Below are 25,114 nucleotides of genomic sequence, written 5' to 3'. Positions count from 1 at the left end.
TGTACATTAAAATAAAGAAAGTGGGATTTACATTTTAACAATAAAACACTGAATATTAACAACATATGAACATCACTCCTCTTTTACTGCTCAGACCAGCTCCTCGATAGTTGTGTATATTTTACAATCAAGCAAAACACAACCAAAAATGTAACAAACAGCAGAATATGAATGCAAAGAGTAATAAACACCAACGATATGATATATTATCACTATTATGCAGACATTTGTTGTAAAAATGTCTCTGTTCCTGACACATGCGTTTGGGGCTGGCTGCTCTGAAAACAAACCCTGCCCACTCTGCTTTGTTCCTCGTCTGAGCTGCTGTGACATAGATTACCGTAATAACTCCTATAACACTCAGAAGGGCAGATTATAACCATTGAAATACTTTCCATAGTTCAAAATTTACGGTCATTTAAAAACAGCACTGTACATCATAATGGCGGCTACAATTTTGATGTTAAAAAAGATTATGTAGAACGTCCTGTGGGCCGGATTGAAAATCTTAATGGGCCGCATGTGGCCCGCGGGCCGTATTTTGCCCAGATCTGGTCTAAACACTAGCTGGCAACACAAGTCAGTAGCAAGATAATCGTGTGGCGGTATAGCGTCGTTGTCTCGGGCTGCATGAGTGCTGCAGGGCAATTTTAAACATTCCAACATGTCCAGTGACATTCTGAAGCAGAGTATGAGCCCCTCCCTTGAAAAGCGGGGCCGCATTGCAGTTTTTCCCAGCATAATAAGTTCATCGGAGCTTGTCACAAGGGTGGTACTCAGAGTGTCCGCCCTGAGATCGGTTGGTTGTGAGTTCAAATCCCGGCCGAGTCATACCAAAGACTATAAAAATGGGACCCATTACCTCCCTGCTTGGCACTGAGCATCAAGGGTTGGAATTGGGGGTTAAATCACCAAAAATGATTCCCGGGCGCGGCACCGCTGCTGCCCACTGCTCCCCTCACCTCCCAGGGGGTGAACAAAGGGATGGATCAAATGCAGAGGACACATTTCACCACACCTAGTGTGTGTGTGACAATCATTGGTACTTTAACTTCAACTTACAGACTGGGAGCAGTCACTACTTTTTACAACTTGGCAAATTACGGTAGAACCTTGATTTACAAACTCAATTGGTTCTTCAACAGGATTCGTAAAGACAAAAGTTTGTACATTGAACATGTGTCCATTAGAAACAATGTAAACATGACAAACGGGTTCGAGCCTTGACCATATTTTAATAAAGTGTGTACACTTTGAACACAGTTTCAAGTGCTATACAGTACTGTACTGTTTAATATTTCAAAACACTTCAATCTTAACAGCCAGGTCACTGCAAGGATTGAGAATAAAAAATAACATCCACTTTACCTTGACGGTTAAAGTGGGAAGGTCGAGGGCTGGGGGGTAGTGTCGACATTACTGTGGAAACTTCCTGAATGTTTCAAACCACACATGGCTTGTCCATTGCTTTCTTTGGACTCATATTGAGCTAGCACAACTAGAAAAATGCGGACGTCATAACGGTGCCAAAGCTCAGCGCCAACATTTTGAAACGAGACGTGATAGAAGAAAGGTAAAAATATAATAAATCTACCTGTGGTTGAATAGCAGACAGTTATGTACAAGAGTCACTTTTGCATCTCATTGCACATAACTCTTGTGTGTTCAAAGACCCTCTGTTTTAAAGTTCAAAACTGAGTCTGCACTAGGTTTTAAAGACAGGGGGAAACTTAATTCCCAGGAGATGCACTAAAAATAATATAATTCCAATGATGTATTATTATGATTTGTGTTATCCACTGATGATAATCATGTGTGTATCATATAACCTCTATGCTACACTTTGACGCAAAGGAAAATTTGACAGATTTAGTGACTGACAGGTTAGACGGTTATTTAACATTATATTTTATCCACTTTTTAATTTGTTGGCATTTATATATATATATATATATATATATATATATATATATATATATATATATATATATATATATATATATATATATATATATATATATATATGTATGTATGTATAAGTAAATATATATGTATATATGTGTATATATAAATGTGTATATATATATATATATATATATATATATATACATACATACATGTGTGTGTGTGTGTGTATATATATATATATATATATATATATATATATATACACATTTATATATACACATATATACATATATATTTACTTATACATACATATATATATATATATATATATATATATATATATATATATACACACACACATATATACATATATATTTACTTATACATACATACATATATATATATATATATATATATATATATATATATATACACACATATATACATATATATTTACTTATACATACATACATACATATATATATATATATATATATATATATATATATATATATATATATATATATATATATCTATCAGTGACGTGCAGTCAGGGGAGGCAGGTGAGGCGAGGCCTCACGTGCCATCATGGAAAGAAAAAAAAATTATAAAATTGTTATATGTATCCAGTGATTATACTATAAAGTTTTAGATTATTTTTATTCAAAATCGCTGAATTTTCACATTTGCCGTTCAAATACTGAGAAGAGACTTGCGGTGATCAGCAGCCAGTTGAGCCTCACCATGGATTGCGCAATGACTCGGCTAACTGCTGGCCTGCTGTGCAGTGAGACCGTATTGCTATATAAATTATATTATACATTTCCATAGTTTAGTTAGCTGAGGTATATAATGCACAGTGTATACAACTGTATGTCTATAACGTATTTCTTGTGCTGAGCAATCATAAAACGGCTGCGAAGATGCACTGGCTGAAGTTCGCAGTAATCATGGTGGTAGAGGGCGCTAGTGATCCCAGGGAACATTTTTGCGACTACTCGGCTGCAGAAGAAGTGACAACAAGCAGCAACAGTTAGCGATCTTTTTTTCCCTCTCGCCTGGACTTTTAACATGGAGGATTACATATCTAAAATAAAACAGTTTTCTAAACTGGACTTTCAATCGAAGCAGGAGGTAATAATTAAAGGAAGATCTCCATCGAGACAGAGAGACTTTTAAAACTGAAGAAAGATAAACAAGTTATCGATGCTTTTGTACAGAAGAAGCGGCGCATGGACTTAATTTATAAGTAAAGGTAAGACCATAATAACGGTTTTTTTTAATTAAATGTACTTTTTTGCGTGCTACAGTTTGTATGTGTAAAGTTAAAGTTAAGTTAAAGTACCAATGATTGTCACACACTAGGTGTGGTGAAATTTGTCCTCTGCATTTGACCCATCCCCTTGATCACCCCTGGGAGGTGAGGGGAGCAGTGGGCAGCAGCGGCGCTGCACCCGGGAATAATTTTTGGGGATTTAACCCCCAATTCCAACCCTTGATGCTGAGTGCCAAGCAGGGAGGTAATGGGTATATGCACGTATGTGTGTATATTTCTATGTCCTATTTGCGCACTATTGACCAGTAATGTATCGAAATTTCGGCCACCGTAAAAACAATTTGCTCACCAAAGCCGGATGTTGAGATGAATTTAGTGCTAAGTCCCTGCTTATAACTCTTTTGCAAGACAAGACTAATAAGCGAGACATCGCCAACTACTGTCCCGACATGCACATTATTATCAGTGTTTTTGCGGATTTGTTTGAGCTTGCCTATTTTTTGGCTCTGTTATTCTAACATGGTGCTAAGTTTGTTACTTTGATCTTTACTGGTCTCAATGACCTTTGATATAGTAAATCTGTAAACAAGACAGCGGGGTTCCACAAAAACTGATTTCCAAGAAACTTAAGTTTAAACCCAAAAAAGGATAGTGTGGGGACACACTGTTATTTTGAAAGTTGTTTAGTGGACCACACAAGTGCCGTATTGTGTCATTTTTGTGGCACAGGCTGGCGCTTATGGTAATGGAAAGTTTGAGATGAAACAGCCATGAAGTCTCATTGGACGACACGGTAATATACTTGAATGTCAAAGTAATTGCCCTGGCAACAAGCCAATGCCGCATATTGTCTTCCAAATGTTACATGTAAACATAACATTCAAAATTTGTAGGCGAAAGGGGACAAACAGATTTGAAGCAGAGCATTTTAGTGTCACGACAGTGCAGCGCTGACAGATGCGTGACTGCCAGAGAGGGCGGGGCTTATGCTAGAGCGTCGGGAGGTGTGACACAGCTCTCGCTCTCTGATTGGCCAGAGATATTTGACAGCCAACGTCAACAACCAATCACAGTAGCGTACGGGTGAAGGCCGCCCATCCTGTGCCTTCGTGCGTAATGGGAACATCTAAAGCTTTCGGTTGATGTGCAAATGTGATTTAATGTGCTCTTTCAGGTCATGTTTAGATCTGAAGTCACACACAAAGCACAGCCCGTGGATTTATCACATATTAGCGAACAACTATAACCGAATGCCACCTACCCAGCCCCCGTTGTCTTGTATCCAGCTGTTGAGGGATGCGTTCAAATACTCCGTCATCCACTCGGCGATGTTGTCCACCTGCGACGTCATCTCCTCCTTGGTGGCGCACTCCACGCACACGGTGCCCCCGAACTCGAAGAAGGCGATGATCCGGCCCCAGTTGACGCCGTCCCGGAACAGTTCGTCGATCACCTCGGCGAACCTCCGCTGGGCCGTGGTGGAGGACAGATAGAGCTGCCGCGACATCTCGGTGAAGTCCGGCTGGTAAAGTCTCTCAAGTTCGTCCCCGGCCTCGCGGAGGACCCGGTGGATGGCGGCGAGCTGCTCCGGCTCCGAGCCGGGGCTTCGCTTGCAGAGGCTCTGGGTGCCGTCGCCGTCGGGCCCGGCGCTGGCTTCGCGGCACCGGTGCACCAAAGTCGGCGAGGGGGCAACTAGTGGCCCGTTAATAGCAACATCGTCCTCCCGGGAGGCGCCGAACCCCCACTCGTAGCCGCGTTTGGAGAGTTTATGGCAGATGTAATTTTCCACGATGGTGCGGTTACACTCGTTCGCCATCTGGGCTTAATTTGGCACTTTGGACTGGATCAGATGGGCTCTTAAACCAAATGCATGGTGCGTCCGTATGCGCGCTTCTCTGCACGGCCTCGTCCAAAAGTGGGCTGCATCGAAACCGAACCCACTCAACGCCGAAATCCCACGCAGGAGCAGGTCGTAAAAGTCTCCCAAAACGCTGCCTTCAGCGCCCAGGTTCGCCTGTAAATCCAATACGCGGAAGAGGCTGGAGGGAGTGCGGATATATTCCCGGTACGCATCACCCAGACGTGGAAGAAGAGGTGTGGGGAGGGTTTGGAGGTGGAATTGGGGCGCAAAGTTGCAACGCCGCAAACCGTCGGCGTAAGAGCCAGACGCGATCGGACTGGGAGTCCACTTCCTCAAAAGCCGCCTCCTCTGTGCTTCGTGAGCTATTCTTGACGTCATGTACGCAAAGTGCACCCTTTGGCTGCGCTCTGGAGCCTCCAAGTGCACATTAGGAACTGCAAGAGAAGGGGGAAAATCATTGCATAGTTGTAAAAAAAAAAAGAGAAAGAATCAGCCATGTAAGCCATCTGTGTAATGGATGCACGTAAGCTAAGCTTAATTAGGATAATTAAGAGGCTTCCTCCCTTCAGCTGCTTGGCATCATGTCTGCAAGGTTGTGATGGGGCCCAGCAATAGTTCATCTTCATGTACTGGATGTGGAACATTTTAAATCCCATATTATACTAAAAAAGAAAAAAATATAAAATCCCATATTGTCAAACACATCTCATGTTTACAGTTCCACAGACAGAAGCAGAGCTTATAGCAGGGATTCTCAAACTGTGGTACGAGTACCCCTAATGGTACGCAGGCTCCATCTAGTGGTACGCCAAGGAATCAATTACATATTCAAATTGTGTAATGTTACAGTGGCCTAAATATTAAAGTTAAAGTACCAATGATTGTCACACACACTAGGTGTGGCGAAATTATCTGCATTTGACCCATCACCCTTGATCACCCCTTTGGAAATGAGGGGAGTAGTGAGCAGCAGCGGTGGCCGCACCCGGGAATCATTTTTGGTGGTTTAACCCCCAATTCCAACCCTTGATGCTGAGTGCCAAGCAGGGAGGTAATAGGTCCCATTTTTATAGTCTTTGGTATGACTCGGCCGGTGTTTGAACTCACAACCTACCGATATGCTTGTTAAATAAAACCTCTGCCGTTTTTAATGATTACTTACAACACTACTGTATTTTATTGTTGGTCATTATGGTGTTACTTGGGAGAGCTAAGTGTTTTCTGAGGTGGTATTTGGTGAAAAAGGTTAGAGAACCACTACCTTATAGTATATTTTAACCATTTTAAATGGCCTTGAAACTGGAATTTAAACACGTTTAAAAGTGCTTTAACTGGGAAGGTGCCAGTAATGAGGATCTAAGTAAAAATTGTGAGGTAAGGATTTCAATTCAGGAGTTGTTTGGACATTTTTGTGTCGTGGAGGAGGCGTGACAGAAAACAATAATTAGAAACAATAAATAGAAATCAGTTGGGTGGCTTGTGGGTGCTGGTGCCAGCAACTCAAGAGTGTTTTGTACAGATAAATACATATCATATTCTCAGTCGTATTCCAAAAACTAATTGAGAAGCTCTGAGCTACTATGACTACAGGCAGGTCAGAAGCAGTATAAAAAAATTGTTATACAATATGAGCAAAAAAAACAGAAATCAAACATGCGTTCAAATTTCGTCACATGTATTTATTCAGTTCAACATGTCAGAATAAAGACAAGACACATGTTCCATATTTCTGACAGTTTGATTTCCATGGCACACTAGGTGAAAGGGGGTAAAAGTTTCGACAGGAAATAAAGAAAAACAAATACTTGAAAGTAAGAGCTGTTTTGTTAATGGTGGCAACCAGCCTGTTATTAATCCTAACTGTAAATGCTCAAACACATTGTAGGCGCAGGCTTAGCTTTGCATAGCTTAACAGTGTTAAAATGACAAGCTACATGTTCTATCACCTACAGTGTCGCTACATCCAGACAATGAAAGAGTTTGAAAGCAACACGTGACTGAAGCTTTGCGCGCCTTGAAGCCAAAATCAAATGAGAACATCGTCACACACGAGTCATAGTTTCTCACTCTCATTTTTCGAGTTCCTCTAAGGCTTCTTTTTTTTTTTCCCTTCTATTGACAAACTAGTCACACACAGACAAGAAAAGTTGGCGGTTTACAGTGAAAATGTGATATAACTGATAAACTATACACACGTGTCAGTCCACACTCTCCTGTCGTTTGATCAGTAGTCACGTCTTAAGGCTTAGAACGGCTCGCCATGCAGCGGCCACAAAAATCTTTAAAAAATAATTGTCTTAACACATTTTGGCAGATATCGGCGTAATTAAAAAAAAACAACCCTATGGAAAGTACATTCTCACCGGCTCACACAACTTTATGTTGTACTTTTTTTCCTCTAAGGTAAACACTATTAGGCAAAGCTTGATGCTATTTCCAAGGGAAATGTGATAATTGAGGAGCTTTTGTGCAGGGTTTGCATGTAAAACAAATCTCTAGCGCCCTCACTGGACCTACTGGGGCATTACTCGACCAGCGAGTCTCTGCCCTGATTTAGGTCAACGCTGATCGACACTGGCATGGTGGAATATTTGCAATGACACATAAAAAACTGCATGTACGCCTCCTTATGTAGAGAGAATAAGCAAAAGACAATATTTACCATATAGTTGAGGTGAACAGTAACAGTCACCTGAGCTTCCAGTCACATGACTGCTTGAAATAATAGTACCTGGTTAAATAAAGAGGGATGTAATGGAACGAGATGGTAAATGGCTTTTCTCTCGCCAACGGCTGGCTCAGTCATAGCACACATGGGAACACTTAAGCGTCCTGTTTCCACCAAGCGGTTATGGAATGTCCTTTTTTGCAATTTAAAAAGCAACCATACCCCTGTTGGGTACCCTTTTTGTTCAAGTGGCAACAGCACTGATATGGAAACACTCAGCTCAGCCAATTTGTTACCATGGCGAAGAACTGAACTGCCTGGTGGAATCATGGTTAAAACTCTCTCCTTCTTTCTTACTAAAATTATATTTGTATTAAAAATAAAACACGCGAGTTACACCACAGAAGAGATGTGCGCGCACAAAAACAAAACCACGTTATTAGGAGTGGTCTTTGCCTGCAAAGACTTGGAAAAAGGTTGCGGACGCTTCCTATTCTGTGAAACTATACATTTATAATAACATGATTTTCTGATGCATGCAAGGTTAGGACAAAAAGGTGACTTACTCACCTGTCTTGTTATGACTACAGCTCCCGAGGGAGGGAATTTCTGGCCATATTTGGCACAACCGGTCCGACAGGATATTGCTTTTCCTGTGAGAGGAGGCCTGCTAATGTGTACGATCACCTCCCTTCATTACAAATAAACACACCTGTGGGAAAGTAAGGCTGCTCCCATGACAAGAAACGTCATGGTGGGAGAGGGGACACACACACGAAGATGGATAGTGGATAGCTGCTGTCCTGGGCTGGTTCGAAAGGGGTTACTCTCTCTTGTCGGCTGCCTTGGACTGCTCTCTCTGAATCATGCAGCGCCGCACGATGCTGTCAAAACTTCCCAGGTAGAATAGGGCGATGGTGCGGAACAGGCCCATGGTGACAATCTGCACAAAGGAGAAGGTGTTGCAAGAGTCAGATGAGTTAAACAATAATCCTTCATTGGAAACACCAGAAGATCTGAAACAGGATTTCTTCCAAAGTTGGGTTTAACAAAATGTTTACCAACATCAACCCTGCTGTTCAGTCTGTGTAGCTTTACTGAATCAGTGGAAATTCTACTGTAAACATGTTGCTAAGTCTCCAAAATCCACTGGAAGCAGAGTACTCCTCAGGCAAACAATGACATCGAAGCAGAAGAGGACTAAACACAATATTTTTCTTTTGAAAATGAGAAATGTGTGGTTTTAGATGACCACAATGTATCCCCTCGAGCATCCTCCAATTGTTTACACTGTATATCCTCCTGAGAACCAGCGTCCTCTGCAGTAGACATTTGTGGACATGCATAACAGGGTTATTTTTTGCTGAAGTTTGTAACTCTGACAAAAGCAATAGCCCACAAACAAACGTTTACTGCGGAGGACGCTCGTACTAAAGTGGTTCAAATAAAATAAAGAAATACTGAACAGTCAAAACTTCGGATTAAGTTAAAGTAAAAGTACCAATGATTGTCACACACACACTAGGTGTGGTGAAATTTGTCCTCTGCATTTGACCCTTGTTCACCCCCTGGGAGGTGAGGGGAGCAGTGGGCAGCAGCGGTGGCCACGCCCGGGAATCATGTTTAGTGATTTAACCCCCACTTCCAACCCTTGATGGTGAGTGCCAAGCAGGGAGGTAATGGGTCCCATTTTTATAGTCTTTGGTATGACTCGACCGGGATTTGAACTCACAACCTACCGATCCTGTGATATGGTTTTTGGTTAACATTTTTAAAAATGTGCCATCTCGATTATCGTCCGGCCAAGAATTATGCATAACAAACTAGTCTATCCGTGGAATTGAGTGCCTAAACAAAACATCCCACATATTGGTGACTCAGTCTATTTTACTTTTTTTTTTATTAAATCAATTATTTAGGAGAACTTTATTTATTTATGTAATTAATATGTATTTACTTACTCCTTATGTACCTACAGTTGTGAATTAATCAAATCTATTAGATTGCTAAAAATGCCAGGAGTCAATCAACAAAATACCAATGTGCAGCTTTTTAAACAGTGCACAAATAGCTTTTTTTTCTATTTTTTTTTTTTTAGAAGTTGAAGGGAATAAGCGGTAGAAAATGGATGGATGGATAGCAGCAATAAAAGCAAACACCAAAGCTGTTTTTACAGTCCTTTGTTTCAATAAAAAATGTATTAAGTTTTTGTCAGCACTGGGCCTGTCCCTGCTTTTAAATGGACAAAAGTTTTAGTTATTTTGTTTTTTGTAACTACCTAATGAGCAAGCACAGTTACAGTATAAATATTTCTGAATGAATTAGTCATCTTTGTTAGTTAGCAAATACAAACATATCTTAAGCTAGATTTAAAAGCAGATGGCAAGTTAGAGCCACTGAATGGGTTTATGCTCCATAATTAGTCGAGTAATCGTTAAGATAATTGTTGACTAGTCGACCATCAAAATAGTTGTTAGTTGCAGCCCTAACTTACAGTATAATTTCCATTGTACTTGTTAGGGGTGTAACGGTACGTGTATTTGTATTGAACCGTTTCGGTACGGGGGTGTCGGTTCGGTTCGGAGGTGTACCGAACGAGTTTCCACACGGACATATTAAGTAGCGTAATGCACGTTGTGTAATGCACACCGAGGCACAACACACGGCATGCTAGCAGCTAACAGGCTACGATAGACTGACCATACGTCCTCTTTTCACCGGACATGTCCTCTTTTGCGGAGCTGTCAGGGCAGAGTTTCTTAAATGCCTCAAATGTCCGGCATTTTGTTAGGGTTGCGTGTATTTTCAATGTACGTTCAGGGTTAAGAAGGAAATTGTGCACGCAGCAGCATTCATGAGGGAGGGGCAGAGACAGAGAGCGAGAGAGTTATGATAAACGCGCATGCGTCACCAGGCTCTGCTTTTTATCCATAGATTTATCAGATTTAATTTTTTATTATCTATAGCAGGTGTGTCAAAAGTGTGCCCCGGAGGCCATTTGCTGCCCACAGCTAATGTTTTAAAGGCCCACGGCACATTCTAAAAATACTATTAAAATAAACAAAAACATAACAAAAGTGAAATAAAAAAGCTTAACGGTTAAATGTAATTTAGAAAAAGTTGCAATGTTGACTAATAAAACAAAGCTGTTTTTCTTTCAAACTGTCATTGCTCAAAACAATATTGAATCAAAAGCAATGTTATTATGAATTATTGATCTATCCAAAGTTCGACAACTTCACATAAAATATTTTTGGTGGAAGATTTTGCAAATTTGGTAAACAAATAACCCAAAAATGTATTTTTTGTTGTATTCTTACTGTACCGAAAATTAACCGAACAGTGACCTCTAAACCGAGGTACGTACCGAACCGAAATTTTTGTGTACCGTTACACCCCTCGTACTTGTAGCAAAGCTATACAACTCTTCAATGTTATTTGGTCAATATTGTCAGCAGGAACACGTTAAGAAGATTGCACACTTGTTTTTTTACACCCTAATCAAAGATTTATGTATTTTTTTAGGACTGGCAACACATATTTCGCCACACCTAATGTGTGTGTGACAATCATTGGTACTTTAACTTTTAACTTAACATTTGATGAATTAAAAAAAATTAGCGGGTTATCATGAATGAACAAAGATTAATCACACTATTTGTTATGACCACATGTAAACCTGGAAGTCGGCGCCTATTGTTACACGGTGCAAAGATCAGTGATGAGAGGAGGCCAATTTCACTTTAAAACACACTCCTACGGAACTTTAGATAAAACTGAGGAAATTTGTTGGCATTGTGGCTACTAACTTTCTTTTTATCGGCGCACAATAAGTTTAAAATACCATCGTAAGGCAAAGCACGTACTCCAGGATGGCGCCGCTAGCATGAATGCTACATCGACACCAACTTGACCAAGCGGAGAACGACAACGCTGGTGGAGTTTACCTGCGTCAAAGTTGTCAACAAAAGTAGCAGAGATAAGTTAAACATTGCCTTAGCTAAATGGACAGCCAGCTCAAGTAGGCTTAGATACCTGTGGTGGTGGGGGCAAGGTCACTATGACGATATAATTTTCCTTAAAGGCTCCAAAAATGTATAGATCAATTTAAAAACAATATTTTATTAATTAGTATCAAGTATTTTTTATATTGTTTTGCAATTGTTGCTGCTTATTGTATCATTTGCCCCATAAGTACAGTGTATATATATATATATTTTCATACTGTAACGACCTGCTGGTGGTAATGTTTTATGTTCATGTGGTTTTGATTTGATGTTAATTTTCCCCATGATCACAAACACATTGTTTGTACCTGAAAGCGCCACGGATTGGCGGAGAATGAGGAAGTGTTTTTGTGTGTCTGTGAAAGCACGAAGACGCAAGTGTTTGCGTGGGAGGTAAAACCTGTTGGAATTGTGCAGTGTGTGCATAAGATTGTAAATAAAAGTTAAAAATAGCGTCTGACTTCTGGAGGAAACGGCGTGGTTTGGTTGGTAGTAGTAACTTGAGGGTTGTAGGTTTGATCCCAGCTTCCGCCATCCAAGTCACGTCCGTTGTGTCCTTGAGCAAGACACTTTACCCTTGCTCCTGATGGGTTGTAGTTCGGGCCTTGCATGGCAGCTCCCGCCATCAGTGTGTGAATATGTGTGTGAATGTGGAAATAGTGTCAAACCGCTTTGAATACCTTGAAGGTAGAAAAGCTCTATACACGTATAACCCATTTACCATTACTTTTATTTGTTTTGATGTAAAAAAAAAAAAAAACATTCTTTATGGCGGTACGCCCAATTTACTTACAATAAGGAGAAACAGTGAAGCTACTTAACATTGGTGAAGACAAAATGCTGCAAGAAGATGTCATTCATATCACCAACTGATAGAATTGTACCAAAAAAAAGAGATCAAAATGGTCATCTGAAAAGGTAAATAAGATTGTTTAAACTAGTTAAAGGAAGAGTAAATGCAGAATGGTGCACTATGTAACATTTTTATGGGTGTTTTTACTATAAGTCTACATCTGTACCTTGTTTGCCATATTATTGCAAATACTTTGAAAATGTGCAGTTGATTCTTACTCTAACTGCCACCAAGTTTTGAGCAAATCGATGACTTATGATTAAGTAAAACTTTGAAAAATGTTCCTGGATTACATTCGGACTAAAATGCATTTGTGTCCAAATATCTGGGTCTTTTCTTAAGCAAATTTGAATTAAACAAGCAAGTAATAACATGTGACTAATAACAATTCAAGAGCGTGATTGATCTGATTAAAAAAATTAATCACTTGACAGCCGTAGTATTTTTTTACCAAAAGCTGTAGAGTTAACTCCTGACAATCATTCATATTGAATGGGTTTATGTGTGTACCTGCTGGAGACCCTCTGTGATGGAGGTGACGGGTGACATCCCACAGGTGAGGGCTGACAGCATGTACCCATCTGGACCCACAGAGCTGTTAAAGTTTCCCTGCTGTGGTAACCAAAGGAGACAACATTCACTGACAAATTGTCTTTCATTCACTATAAAAAAACAAAACCCAAATCAATTACGAATGAGCACGGAGGCGTATTGTATTTGCTTAAGCATTATATCTTACCACTGCATCTCGAACGATAATCTTTGCCACTTGGTCTGGCTGACAAACACCTGAGGTTTCAGAGATTAATCTGGTTTCCAGCGGCTACAACCAAAGGACAGAATTAAACGAGAAGACAACAAACAGAATAGACAATAGTGCGGAAGCACAACTTTTACCTTCGTCTTGTTTTCCTCTGCTAGTCCTGGGGTGTCTGTGTCTGGTGGGTAGGCCACCGTCACGTAAATATTGTACGGCTTTATCTAAGAAAGAACAAGGTTCACTGAGCTACATTTGCAGAAGAAAATGAAACCGTGTGGGTATACATAGAAACATAGAGACTCGCATTAGGGCCTCCATTCACCTCCATCTGCAGCGACTCGGCTAACCCGCGCAGGGCAAACTTAGATGGGGAATAAGCAGTGTAACCAAAAAGGCCGATCTGGCCCGCCTGGGAAGAAACAAACATGATACGACCCATTCTTCGCTCCTTCATGGTGGTGATGACGGCACGCGTCGGATAGACGCTGCCCAAGTAGTTCACCTCCATCAGCCTCTGTTGGGATCAGAGTTGCAAAAGTATTCTAGTATCTTATATTTCAGTTGTAGATATGAGTAGATCGTTCGCATTACAGTTGAATTCTCAGTTACCTACCTTGAAACGATCAACCTCGACTTCCTCAAACTTTCCAGAAAAAGACGATCCGGCACAATTAACAAGCATATCAACAGGACCCAGCTTCTCTTGAGCCTGCAAAAGACAATTTTACAAACAATTGCAATAGACTTGAAGCTTCTATTAAAGGGTAGTGTTACCTGTTTAATAACACTTTCCACTTGACTGTAGTCACTGGAAACATCCACTGATATGCAGAGCACCACCTGTTTTAAGTCATATTATTACTAACAAAAAATAGATCAACTACAGTACAGGACAAAAGTTTGGACACACCTCATTCAATGCGTTTTCTTTATTTTCATGACTATTTACCTTGTAGATTGTCACTGAAGGCATCAAAACTATGAATGAACACATGTGGAGTTATGTACTTAACAAAAAAAGGTGAAATAACTGAAAACATGTTTTATATTCTAGTTTCTTCAAAATAGCCACCCTTTGCTCTGATTACTGCTTTGCACCCTCTTAGCATTCTCTCCATGAGCTTCAAGCACACCTGTGAAGTGAAAACCACACCGAGAGAATGCAGAGTGTGCAAAGCAGTAATCAGAGCAAAAGGTGGCTATTTTGAAGAAATTAGAATAAAAAACATGTTTTCAGTTATTTCACCTTTTTTTGTTAAGTACATAACTCCACATGTGTTCGTTCATTCATAGTTTTGATGCCTTCAGTGACAATCTACAATGTAAATAAAGAAAACGCATTGAATGAGAAGGCGTGTCCAAACTTTTGGCCTGTACTGTACGTATTTTAAAGTGCAGTTTCAAAGTCCTCAAACCACAACAGGTGTTTACAAAGTACAATGAAAAATAATTATGATAAACGCCTTGAACTCACTGAAAAAAGTATTTGTCATTATGTAAATCATAACTGACTCAACTATGTATCACTGTAGGAGAACTGTGTTGTATTTACAATTCACAGATGTAAATTGTATTACGAATTGAGAAAAGGAAATGAACACGTGTTAGAAATTGCTATGAAGTGGAAAAGGGGTAGGATTGTTTAAGCTTTGCTTCTTCCTATTTCTTTTCGGACATGTTAAGAGAAATGAAAAATAATGTGATGTAGCATATTGAAATTGTACACCTGTTCGAAACAAACTTCAACCAACTAACCTGTTTGTCATTAATGGCAAATTTCTCGACTTCTTTTTTGGCTTGAAGCAATTTAGTCTAGAAAGAAAGAAAAAGAAAAAATAGAAACAATATTTAAAAACAAAGTGCACATATTTCTCAAATATAGACACCATGCCCCAAAAACACACAGGGTCACAGAAAACCCTTGTTTATCGCTGTTAATTAGTACCGTGGTACATTAATATCTGCAAAGTAGAAATTATTAATTATAGGTTGAATATCTTCATAGCTAGAGCATAGAAAAACCTGGTTATGACCTTCTAAATGTGTTTTTTAACATAATAAGAGCCCACTAGTGATAAAATAACACCCCCATGGTCACATTTACACTCTTTGTATCCAATATAGTGATGCGCCCTAAGGCTGAGCCATTCAGTGGCTACGAAACTGAACAGCGCGCTTTGATTAGCTTGGTCTACTCAAGTGGCAAATACCACTGTAGTATTGATATTAATACATTTAGCCATGTTAATGCTTAAAAAACTTCAATTAGGGCCAAAAATGTGTAGATCATGCTTCAAAATAACATCTGCAATAGACAAAGCGTGATGTGGCGAGGGACGAAGAGCTGAAATTTACAATAGGGGTTAGAGTATGCTGCATTTTAGAGCAAACTATTTGTGCTTTGGAAACATTTTCTAAGGAAAACATATTATATTCTGCATACAATACAATGCAAAACTTAACAATTACACATCATTATACAACTACATTTGCAAAAATAAAGACCCCCATAAAGTATAGATTTTTAACATAAAAATACAAGACAATATTTTTACAGGATACAAGGATAAAGCAGAATGCAACCAGCGTCTTTTCCTGCATTATTATCTCATAAGTTATTGTACACTGTCAGCCAGCTTCTTTTCCTTTACAAAATGGTAAAGATGTGAGTTATTGAAAGTGTGAATTCGTTAAACACAGGAAATGATCACTGAATATGGAGACAGAGAGCGTAGGCTAAGAAAAACCCTTCAACTTTTCCGACATATTGACTTGTGCACATGTAGAATTATAATTTAGTCAAAGCATGTTCGGAATAAACTATACCAGTGGTTCTCAAACTTTTGTCACTAAGTACCACTTCAAAAAACACTTGGCTCTCCAAGGACATTTTTTTTTTTTGGCCACACTGTACTTTAATGAAGTTGGCGTACCACTTTTGCAGTTTATGAACCTTTACACCGCGCCAAATATGCCTCTGTGTGCGAACCATGCCTCAACATACGAACACTTCATTAATTTTTCATGTCGCTTAAGGCCATCGGGGGCTGCCTACGTAACATCCTGTACACACAGGCAAGGCCACTTCGAGGAGCTTCGACGGCGAGCGGCACTTCTGAAGTGTTATTACCACAATTGTCGTACCTTGCGCTGGTCAGAACTGTGTCAGCCTGTCTTAGAGATCCCTTTGTGTGATCACAAACGCTTTAAATATGTCCAAACTCTCACAGTCTTGCTGTTTAGCTTTGGGTTGCTGGACAACCTCTTTGAGCTCGCGTTTTAGCTAGTTATCACCCGGCGTGCGGCAACTTAAGGTTGAGGATTTTATCTGCAAAGGGCTTTGTTTAGCAGCAATTCTTTAATTGCGGTGAGATAGTCCAAGCGGCCCTTAATTACAGCAAAGGAGAAGGCACTACCGATGAAAGACCGCCTCACACTGCAAGTTTGTGCTAACGCTAGCAGTGAAAACATAAAGCCACTGCTTGTTTATCGCTCCAAAACTCCCAGAGTGTTCGACAATGCCACAAATGTTCACTGACACACGTTGAATGATTTTACTTTTTTAGTTTTTTATCGTAGCAACAAGATGGTTAACGTTCTGGAACGCACAAACAAGACTTTTGTGTGTGTGTGTTGACATTTAAGCTTGCTGTATGTAATGTTTAGATAGAAAAAGATTGTTACAGTAAAGCAAATAGAACTAGATGTTTCAATCCCTTTGGTAAGTAGGAACAATCTTGACGGTAGCAGTCGGTGTGGAGTGGTGAAAGGGAGGGTAAGTATGTCATTGGGGTCATCGGGTGGGCACCCTGCTTCATCGACGTTTCGTTGATTGAAGCCCACAACGTCTCCAGAGGGCTCAACGGTGTACCCAGCGTCCCAGGTACACCCCCCTCTATGCCATACCTTCCATATCCCACAAGGGTTGTACGGCATACCGGTACTAGTATAGTACCGTGATACTATCCATCCATCCATCCATTTTCTACCGCTTATCCCTTTCGGGGTTGCGGGGGGTGCTGGAGCCTATGTCAGCTGCATTCGGGCGGAAGGTGGGGTACACCCTGGACAAGGCGCCACCTCATTGCAGGGCCAACACAGACAGACAGACAACATTCACACACTAAGGGCCAATTTGGTGTTGCCAATCAACCTATCCCCAGGTGCATGTCTTTGGAGGTGTGAGGAAGCCAGATACTAATGAATCATATTTGGTACTATACCGCCTCTAAAAAGTACCGGTCCCCCCCGCCCCCCCTTTTTTTAACGGGCTTGACGGCGCGTCGTCACGTCGTGACATTGCTGGTTTTACGAACTGAGGAACATGTTTGGCAACGCACAATTACTGAGTACTTACAAGAAGACACAGTGTGTAGACAGAAAAGGGAGAACGGACGCATTTTAGCTTAAAAACTAAAGATAAATGTGAAGCTATAACACTGAAACGCCCTCAGGAAGAGGTGCTTTAAGACATGGCTAGCTAGCTAGCGGCTAACGTCCAGCCACAGTCTACAGTGTTTTAACTACTTCTAAATCACTAATCCTCGCCTCCATGGCGACAAATAAAGTAAGTTTCTTACAAGTATCATCCCTGCAGGACGAGGAATAGCTAAACATGCTTCACTACACACCGTAGGAGGATACAATAGCAATGTAAACAAATGCAATGGGTGGATCTACACCTGACATCCACTGTAATGATACCAAGTACAGGAGTGTATCTAGTCGATACTACTATGATTGCATCGATATTTTTAGCATCACAAATAGGGCTGGGCGATATGGCCTTTTATTAATATCTCAATATTTTTAGGCCATGTCACGATACACGATATATATCTCGATATTTTGCCTTAGCCTTGAATGAACACTTGATGCATATAATCACAGCAGTATGATGATTCTATGTGTCTACATTAAAACATTCTTCTTCATACTGCATTAATATATGCTCATTTTAATCTTTCATGCAGAGAGGGAAATCACAACTAAGTCACTTTACGAAAACTGTATTAAACAGTTATTAAGCAGTGGCACAAACATTCATGTCATTTCAAAACAGAAAGTGCAAGATTGTCAGAGACATTTTAAAACAAGCTATGAGTGCACTTTTGTGCATGATGTCACTAAGATGACATATCAAAACAACACTAAATTAAAGTGCACTTTTTGTACAGAACGCCACTACAATAGTTTAAAACAAATAAAGTGCACTTTTGTGCATGATGTCACACAAGATATTTCAATAACTGTCAAATAAAAATGAGCTGCATAATAGGAAATCAAATAGTGTATGTCCTTTGCTATGTGGTAAGTTACTGCGGACGTTATCTCCTTCTGTTGTTGACTATTTGTTTCATACGGTGTTGATCTGGAAATGGTTGCTTGGGCATTTTGTGGGTGTGGCACCGGCCGAGATGTTGACATGAGGAGTTTCAAGCACTCTTCATTCTCTAGCGGGTGACTTTTCAAATGATGCTACACATTAGCAGTGCTGCTACTTTTTGTAGCAACGCTTTGCCTCATACTTGACATATTACGGTTGTCTGTTCGACATATTTCCGCTTGAAGCCAAACCATCGCCAGACCCCCTGCTGTTTTTCTTGGGAATTAATTCTATTCTTCCTTTATTTGTTACCAGATTCGCACCTTCTTTCTCTCGTATTACCACTCGCACCGCACCGTTAGCACCACAGCTAATGTTACCCAGGGCCGCTACCTCTCTGCTCCGCGAGGGCGTGTCATGTTGCACGCGCGACAGTATGTGACGTATGTAAGAAGGTGCGCTCGTTTTATGTCTCAGTGAGAAGGAGAGACAAGAAAGAGTGAGAAGAGCTTGTAGTGTAATGCCCACAGCTAAAAGCAACTGCGTGACAACGCATACTCGAGTATCACGATATAGTCATTTTCTGTATCGCACAGAGACAAACCCGCGATATATCGAGTATATTCGATATATCGCCCAGCCCTAATCACAAAATCTTTTTTCGTTTTAAATTTTTTTTATATTATGTTCATAAACTCAGGAAATACGTTCCTGGACACATGAGAACTTAAATTATGACCATTGCATGACCCTGTAACTACAAACCCTGTTTCCATATGAGTTGGGAAATTGTGTTAGATGTAAATATAAACGGAATACAATGATTTGCAAATCCTTTTCAACCCATATTCAGTTGAATATGCTACAAAGACAACATATTTGATGTTCAAACTGATAAACTTTTTTTTTTTGCAAATAATCATTAACTTTAGAATTTGATGCAAGCAACACGTGACAAAGAAGTTGGGAAAGGTGGCAATAAATACTGATAAAGTTGAGGAATGCTCATCAAACACTTATTTGGAACATCCCACAGGTGAACAGGCAAATTGGGAACAGGTGGGTGCCATGATTGGGTATAAAAGTAGATTCCATGAAATGCTCAGTCATTCACAAACAAGGATGGGGCGAGGGTCACCACTTTGTCAACAAATGCGTGAGCAAATTGTTGAACAGTTTTAAGAAAAACCTTTCTCAACCAGCTATTGCAAGGGATTTAGGGATTTCACCATCTACGGTCCATAATATCATCAAAGGGTTCAGAGAATCTGGAGAAATCACTGCACGTAAGCAGCTAAGCCTGTGACCTTCGATCCCTCAGGCTGTACTGCATCAACAAGCGACATCAGTGTGTAAAGGATATCACCACATGGGCTCAGGAACACTTCAGAAACCCACTGTCAGTAACAACAGCTGGTCGCTACATCTGTAAGTGCAAGTTAAAACTCTCCTATGCAAGGCGAAAACCGTTTATCAACAACACCCAGAAACGCCGTCATCCAAGATGGACTGATACAAAGTGGAAAAGTGTTCTGTGGTCTGACGAGTCCACATTTCAAATTGTTTTTGGAAACTGTGGACGTCGTGTCCTCCGGACCAAAGAGGAAAAGAACCATCCGGATTGTTCTAGGCGCAAAGTTAAAAAGCCAGCATCTGTGATGGTATGGGGGTGTATTAGTGCCCAAGACATGGGTAACTTACACATCTGTGAAGACGCCATTAATGCTGAAAGGAACATACAGGTTTTGGAGCAACATATGTTGCCATCCAAGCAACGTTACCATGGACGCCCCTGCTTATTTCAGCAAGACAATGCCAAGCCACGTGTTACATCAACGTGGCTTCATAGTAAAAGAGTGCGGGTACTAGACTGGCCTGCCTGTAGTCCAGACCTGTCTCCCATTGAAAATGTGTGGCGCATTATGAAGCCTAAAATACCACAACGGAGACCCCGGACTGTTGAACAGCTTAAGCTGTACATCAAGCAAGAATGGGAAAGAATTCCACCTGAAAAGCTTCAAAAATGTGTCTCCTCAGTTCCCAAAAGTTTACTGAGTGTTGTTAAAAGGAAAGGCCATGTAACACAGTGGTGAACATGCTCTTTCCCAACTACTTTGGCACGCGTTGCAGCCATGAAATTGTAAGTTAATTATTATTTGCACAAAAAAATAAAGTTTATGAGTTTGAACATCAAATATTTTGTCTTTGTAGTGCATTCAATTGAATGTGTTGAAAAGGATTTGCAAATCATTGTATTCCATTTATATTTACATCTAACACAATTTCCCAACTCATATGGAAACGGGGTTTGTACTTGGTATCATCCAAAACTAATGTGAAGCATCCAAACAACAGAAGCATAAGTGATTATTACATTTTAACAGAAGTGTAGATAGAACATGTTAAAAGAGAAGGTAATATTAACAGTAAATGAACAAGTGGATTAATAATTCATTTTTCTACCACTTGTCCTGAATAATTTTGACAAAATAATAGAATGGAAAATGCCACAATATGTTACTGCATACATCAGCAGCTAAATTAGGAGCCTTTGTTTGCTTACTTACGAATAAAAGAAAAGTTGTCTCGTACGTCCACTATTTTATTTAACGACAAAATTGCAATAAGAAACATAAGTTTAATGTATCGTAAGATTTTTTTTTGTTAAAATAAAGACAATAATGCCATTTTTGTGGTCCCCTTTTATTTAGAAAAGTATCAGAATACATTTTGGTACCAAAATATTGGCATCGTCACAACCCTAATACACACACATATATTAGTGTCTTCAAAGTGTGCAGTTTTTTTTACTACTACTAATAGGGACTTTTGTCGAGGCTAGAACCAATTATTCATGTTTACATTGATTCGTAAGGGGAACTCTGCTTCACTACTATTGATTGATTGATTGAGACTTTTATTAGTAGATTGCACAGTACATTACATATTCCGTACAATTGACCACTAAATGGTAACACCCGAATAAGTTTTTCATCTTGTTTAAGTCGGGGTCCACGTTAATCAATTCATGGTAACTTTTCAGTTGAAGAACTATGCTCAAGAACTGTTAAGGTTCGTCAATCGAGGTTTCACCGTAACGAACTGCATAGTACAACCACTTCCACACCACGTTATAGTTCCTGCAAGTTAAAACTGATGATTTACCTCATCCCTTGCCACCAAAGTAATGAAAGCTCCTTGTCTGTAGCACTCCATTGCTATGCATTTCCCAATTCCGCTTGAGCCTCCAGTCACCTGGAAATTGAAGAATGATCAAAGGTCAAATATATCAAGGTCAACTGAGTAAAAAGTTGCATTAGTAATGGGTAACACTAGAGCAGTGTTTTTCAACCACTGTGCGCGACACACTAGCGTACCGTGAGATATTGTCTGGTGTGCCGTGGGAGATTATGTAATTTCACCTAGTTGGGTTAAAAATATTTTTTTGCAAACCAGTAATTACAATCCGCAAATGTGCAGTTGTTGAGTGTCTGTGCTGTCTAGAGATCGGCAGAGTAACCGTGTAATACTCTTCCATGTCAGTAGGTGGCAGCAGGTAGCTAATTGCTTTGTAGATGTCGGGAACATGGTTTGTCGTGATCACAATATGCAGACGACAGCGGGAGGCAGCGTGCAGGTAAAAAGGTGTCTAATGCTTAAACCAAAAATAAACAAAAGGCAAGTGCCGCTAAGAAAAGGCATTGAAGCTTAGGGATGGCTATGCAAAGCGAAGCTAAAACTGAACTGGCTGCAAAGTAAACAAAAACAGAATGCTGGACGACAGCAAAGACTTACAGCATGTGGAGCAGCAGACGGCGTCCACAAAGTACATCCGTACATGACATGACAATCAACAACAAAATAGGAGCGCAAGACAAGAACTAAAACACTCCACACAGGAAAACACCAATAACCCCAATTTAGGTCACTGTGTGATGTGACAGGTCGTGACAGTACACCTACTTTGAGACAAGAGCTATAGTGATGCATGGTTGGTTATGGTTTGAATTCATATCCAACAATTGCGAGAACGACTTTTTACTGTCAGTATCGGCTGCTGAGTTTCATTTTTTTTTCATGTTTTCTGCTGGTGGTGTGCCTCCAGATTTTTTTCAATGAAAAAAATGTGCTTTGGCTCAGAAAAAGTTGAAAACAGTGCACTAGAGCACGTTTACATGTGTAATGTGAAACGACATCGCTTTATGCTCATATGCACCGAATAGTCCCTAGAATTGTAGGATTAGCGCAAGTGTCACGAGCTCACCATGACAGCTAGATAACAACAACACTGTCTAGGTCATTTACCATCACAGGCAACTTGACAACATTCAAACATGGACGCTGTTGAAAAGTTGACTTACCACGACGTGGGCCCCGTTCAGTTTCAGGGGTTTTGGGCTAATAAGGGGCGATATCATGTATAACAGCAGCACAAATGCAACGATGAATGCGGCGATCACAAGCAGCATGATGAACGGCAAGAGGAGCCACCAGGAATTAACAAAAAGCCAATCCGTGATCGTTAAACTCAGGCTTTCTTCCGAGGACATGGGTAATAAGTGTCTGGTAAGCGCTAGCTTGTTTGCTAACTAGCTCACTAGCTTCTGGGGTCGACAGCGGGAGCGACGAAGGGGGTGGTGGCCCCAAAGGAGAGGGGTGGTGAAAAGCAGACTTCGGAGGAGGAGTTATGGCTAACTTTAGCAAGAGATGTGGTGTTTAACCAGTAGGTTAAAGAACCGCGGTGGACCTTGGGCTCAGCGTGACAATGCGTAGTTCGTAATGACCAAAACAAATTGTCCCCTTAAAGCGGACGTCTCTTTGTGGCGCGTGGGACATGTAGTTCTCAAGAGCAGCGGGTCACATAGCTCTTACGGAAGTTGGAGCGTTTTGGACTACAACTCCCACAAAGCAAGAGTTTCACTTCCGCTTTGGGCGTCACCGTGCCCAAGCAACAGCAATAAAGAAAAACACTAGAATTGAAAGCACTCGATCACTATGGCAGGGCATATGTCGTTTCATCCTGGACAATATTCATGACAAATGTGTGCTTTGTTTTAAAGATGTGCTATTTGGATTTACACTGTATGAGAAACAATTTGAAAGGGAATTTTACCTTTGCAACCTCGTTATACTATTGGCTAAGTTTATATATATACAAACCCTGTTTCCATATGAGTTGGGAAATTGTGTTAGATGTAAATATAAACGGAATACAATGATTTGCAAATCCTTGTCAACCCATATTCAATTGAATGCACTACAAAGACAAGATATTTGATGTTCAAACTCATAAACTTGATTTTTTTTTTGCAAATAATAATTAACTTAGAATTTCATGGCTGCAACACGTGCCAAAGGAGTTGGCAAAGGGCATGTTCACCACTGTGTTACATGGCCTTTCCTTTTAACAACACTCAGTAAACGTTTGGGAACTGAAAAGACACATTTTTAAGCTTCTCAGGTGGAATTCTTTCCCATTCTTGCTTGATGTACAGCTTAAGTTGTTCAACAGTCCGTAGGTCTCCGTTGTGGTATTTTAGGCTTCATAATGCGCCACACATTTTCAACGGGAGACAGGTCTGGACTACAGGCAGGCCAGTCTAGTACCCGCACTCTTTTACTATGAAGCCACGTTGATGTAACACGTGGCTTGGCATTGTCTTGCTGAAATAAGCAGGGGCGTCCATGGTAACGTTGCTTGGATGGCAACATATGTTGCTCCAAAACCTGTATGTACCTTTCAGCATTAATGGCGCCTTCACAGATGTGTAAGTTACCCATGTCTTGGGCACTAATACACCCCCATACCATCACAGATGCTGGCTTTTCAACTTTGCGCCTATAACAATCCGGATGGTTCTTTTCCTCTTTGGTCCGGAGGACACGACGTCCACAATTTCCAAAAACAATTTGAAATGTGGACTCGTCAGACCACAGAACACTTTTCCACTTTGTATCAGTCCATCTTAGATGAGCTCAGGCCCAGCAAAGCCGACGGCGTTTTCTGGGTGTTTCGCCTTGCATAGGAGAGTTTTAACTTGCACTTACAGATATAGCGACCAACTGTAGTTACTGACAGTGGGTTTCTGAAGTGTTCCTGAGCCCATGTGGTGATATCCTTTACACACTGATGTCGCTTGTTGATGCAGTACAGCCTGAGGGATCGAAGGTCACGGGCTTAGCTGCTTACGTGCAGTGATTTCTCCAGATTCTCTGAACCCTTTGATGATATTACGGACCGTAGATGGTGAAATCCCTAAATTCCTTGCAATAGCTGGTTGAGAAAGCTTTTTCTTAAAACTGTTCAACAATTTGCTCACGCATTTGTTGACAAAGTGGTGACCCTTGCCCCTTCCTTGTTTGTGAATGACTGAACATTTCATGGAATCTACTTTTATACCCAATCATGGCACTCACCTGTTCCCAATTTGCCTGTTCACCTGTGGGATGTTCCA

The 25,114-nt window shown here is 40.5% G+C and overlaps 2 protein-coding genes across 2 annotated transcripts in view; both read right to left on the bottom strand.

Moving 5' to 3' along the window:
- The window catches only part of bcl2b (BCL2 apoptosis regulator b), a 52,430-nt gene extending 47,001 nt beyond the window's left edge, over positions 1–5,429 (bottom strand). The window contains exon 1 of the mRNA XM_061979492.2: positions 4,446–5,429. Coding sequence (XP_061835476.1) covers positions 4,446–5,000 — 555 coding nt within the window. The 5' untranslated portion in view covers positions 5,001–5,429. The remainder of the gene's footprint in view (positions 1–4,445) is intronic.
- A 1,274-nt stretch (positions 5,430–6,703) lies between these two features.
- kdsr (3-ketodihydrosphingosine reductase) lies at positions 6,704–23,465 on the bottom strand. Its single transcript, XM_061979491.1, has 10 exons — positions 23,021–23,465; positions 21,825–21,914; positions 15,089–15,145; positions 14,108–14,173; positions 13,947–14,042; positions 13,656–13,847; positions 13,471–13,554; positions 13,313–13,396; positions 13,084–13,185; positions 6,704–8,656 (listed from the first exon to the last, which is right to left on the bottom strand). The coding sequence occupies exons 1-10, from the start codon at positions 23,207–23,209 to the stop codon at positions 8,537–8,539; spliced, it is 1,080 nt and encodes a 359-aa protein (XP_061835475.1). The 5' UTR covers positions 23,210–23,465; the 3' UTR covers positions 6,704–8,536.
- Positions 23,466–25,114: the final 1,649 nt, after the last annotated feature.

Source organism: Nerophis lumbriciformis, linkage group LG19 (genome assembly GCF_033978685.3).
Source record: "Nerophis lumbriciformis linkage group LG19, RoL_Nlum_v2.1, whole genome shotgun sequence".
In the NCBI taxonomy this organism is placed as follows: domain Eukaryota; kingdom Metazoa; phylum Chordata; class Actinopteri; order Syngnathiformes; family Syngnathidae; genus Nerophis; species Nerophis lumbriciformis.
Note: the sequence above shows the minus strand (reverse complement) of the source record. Positions and strands in the feature narration are given on the sequence as shown.

Bases quoted from the DNA above. Each gene is read 5' to 3' on its own strand.
- kdsr (XM_061979491.1), bottom strand. From the start codon at position 23,209: ATGTCCTCGGAAGAAAGCCTGAGTTTAACGATCACGGATTGGCTTTTT. The intron at 15,146-21,824 runs GTAAATCATCAG...CTTTCTTTCTAG, and splicing joins CTTTGGTGGCAAGGGATGAG to ACTAAATTGCTTCAAGCCAA. The intron at 14,174-15,088 runs GTTAGTTGGTTG...GACTTAAAACAG, and splicing joins TTGCCATTAATGACAAACAG to GTGGTGCTCTGCATATCAGT.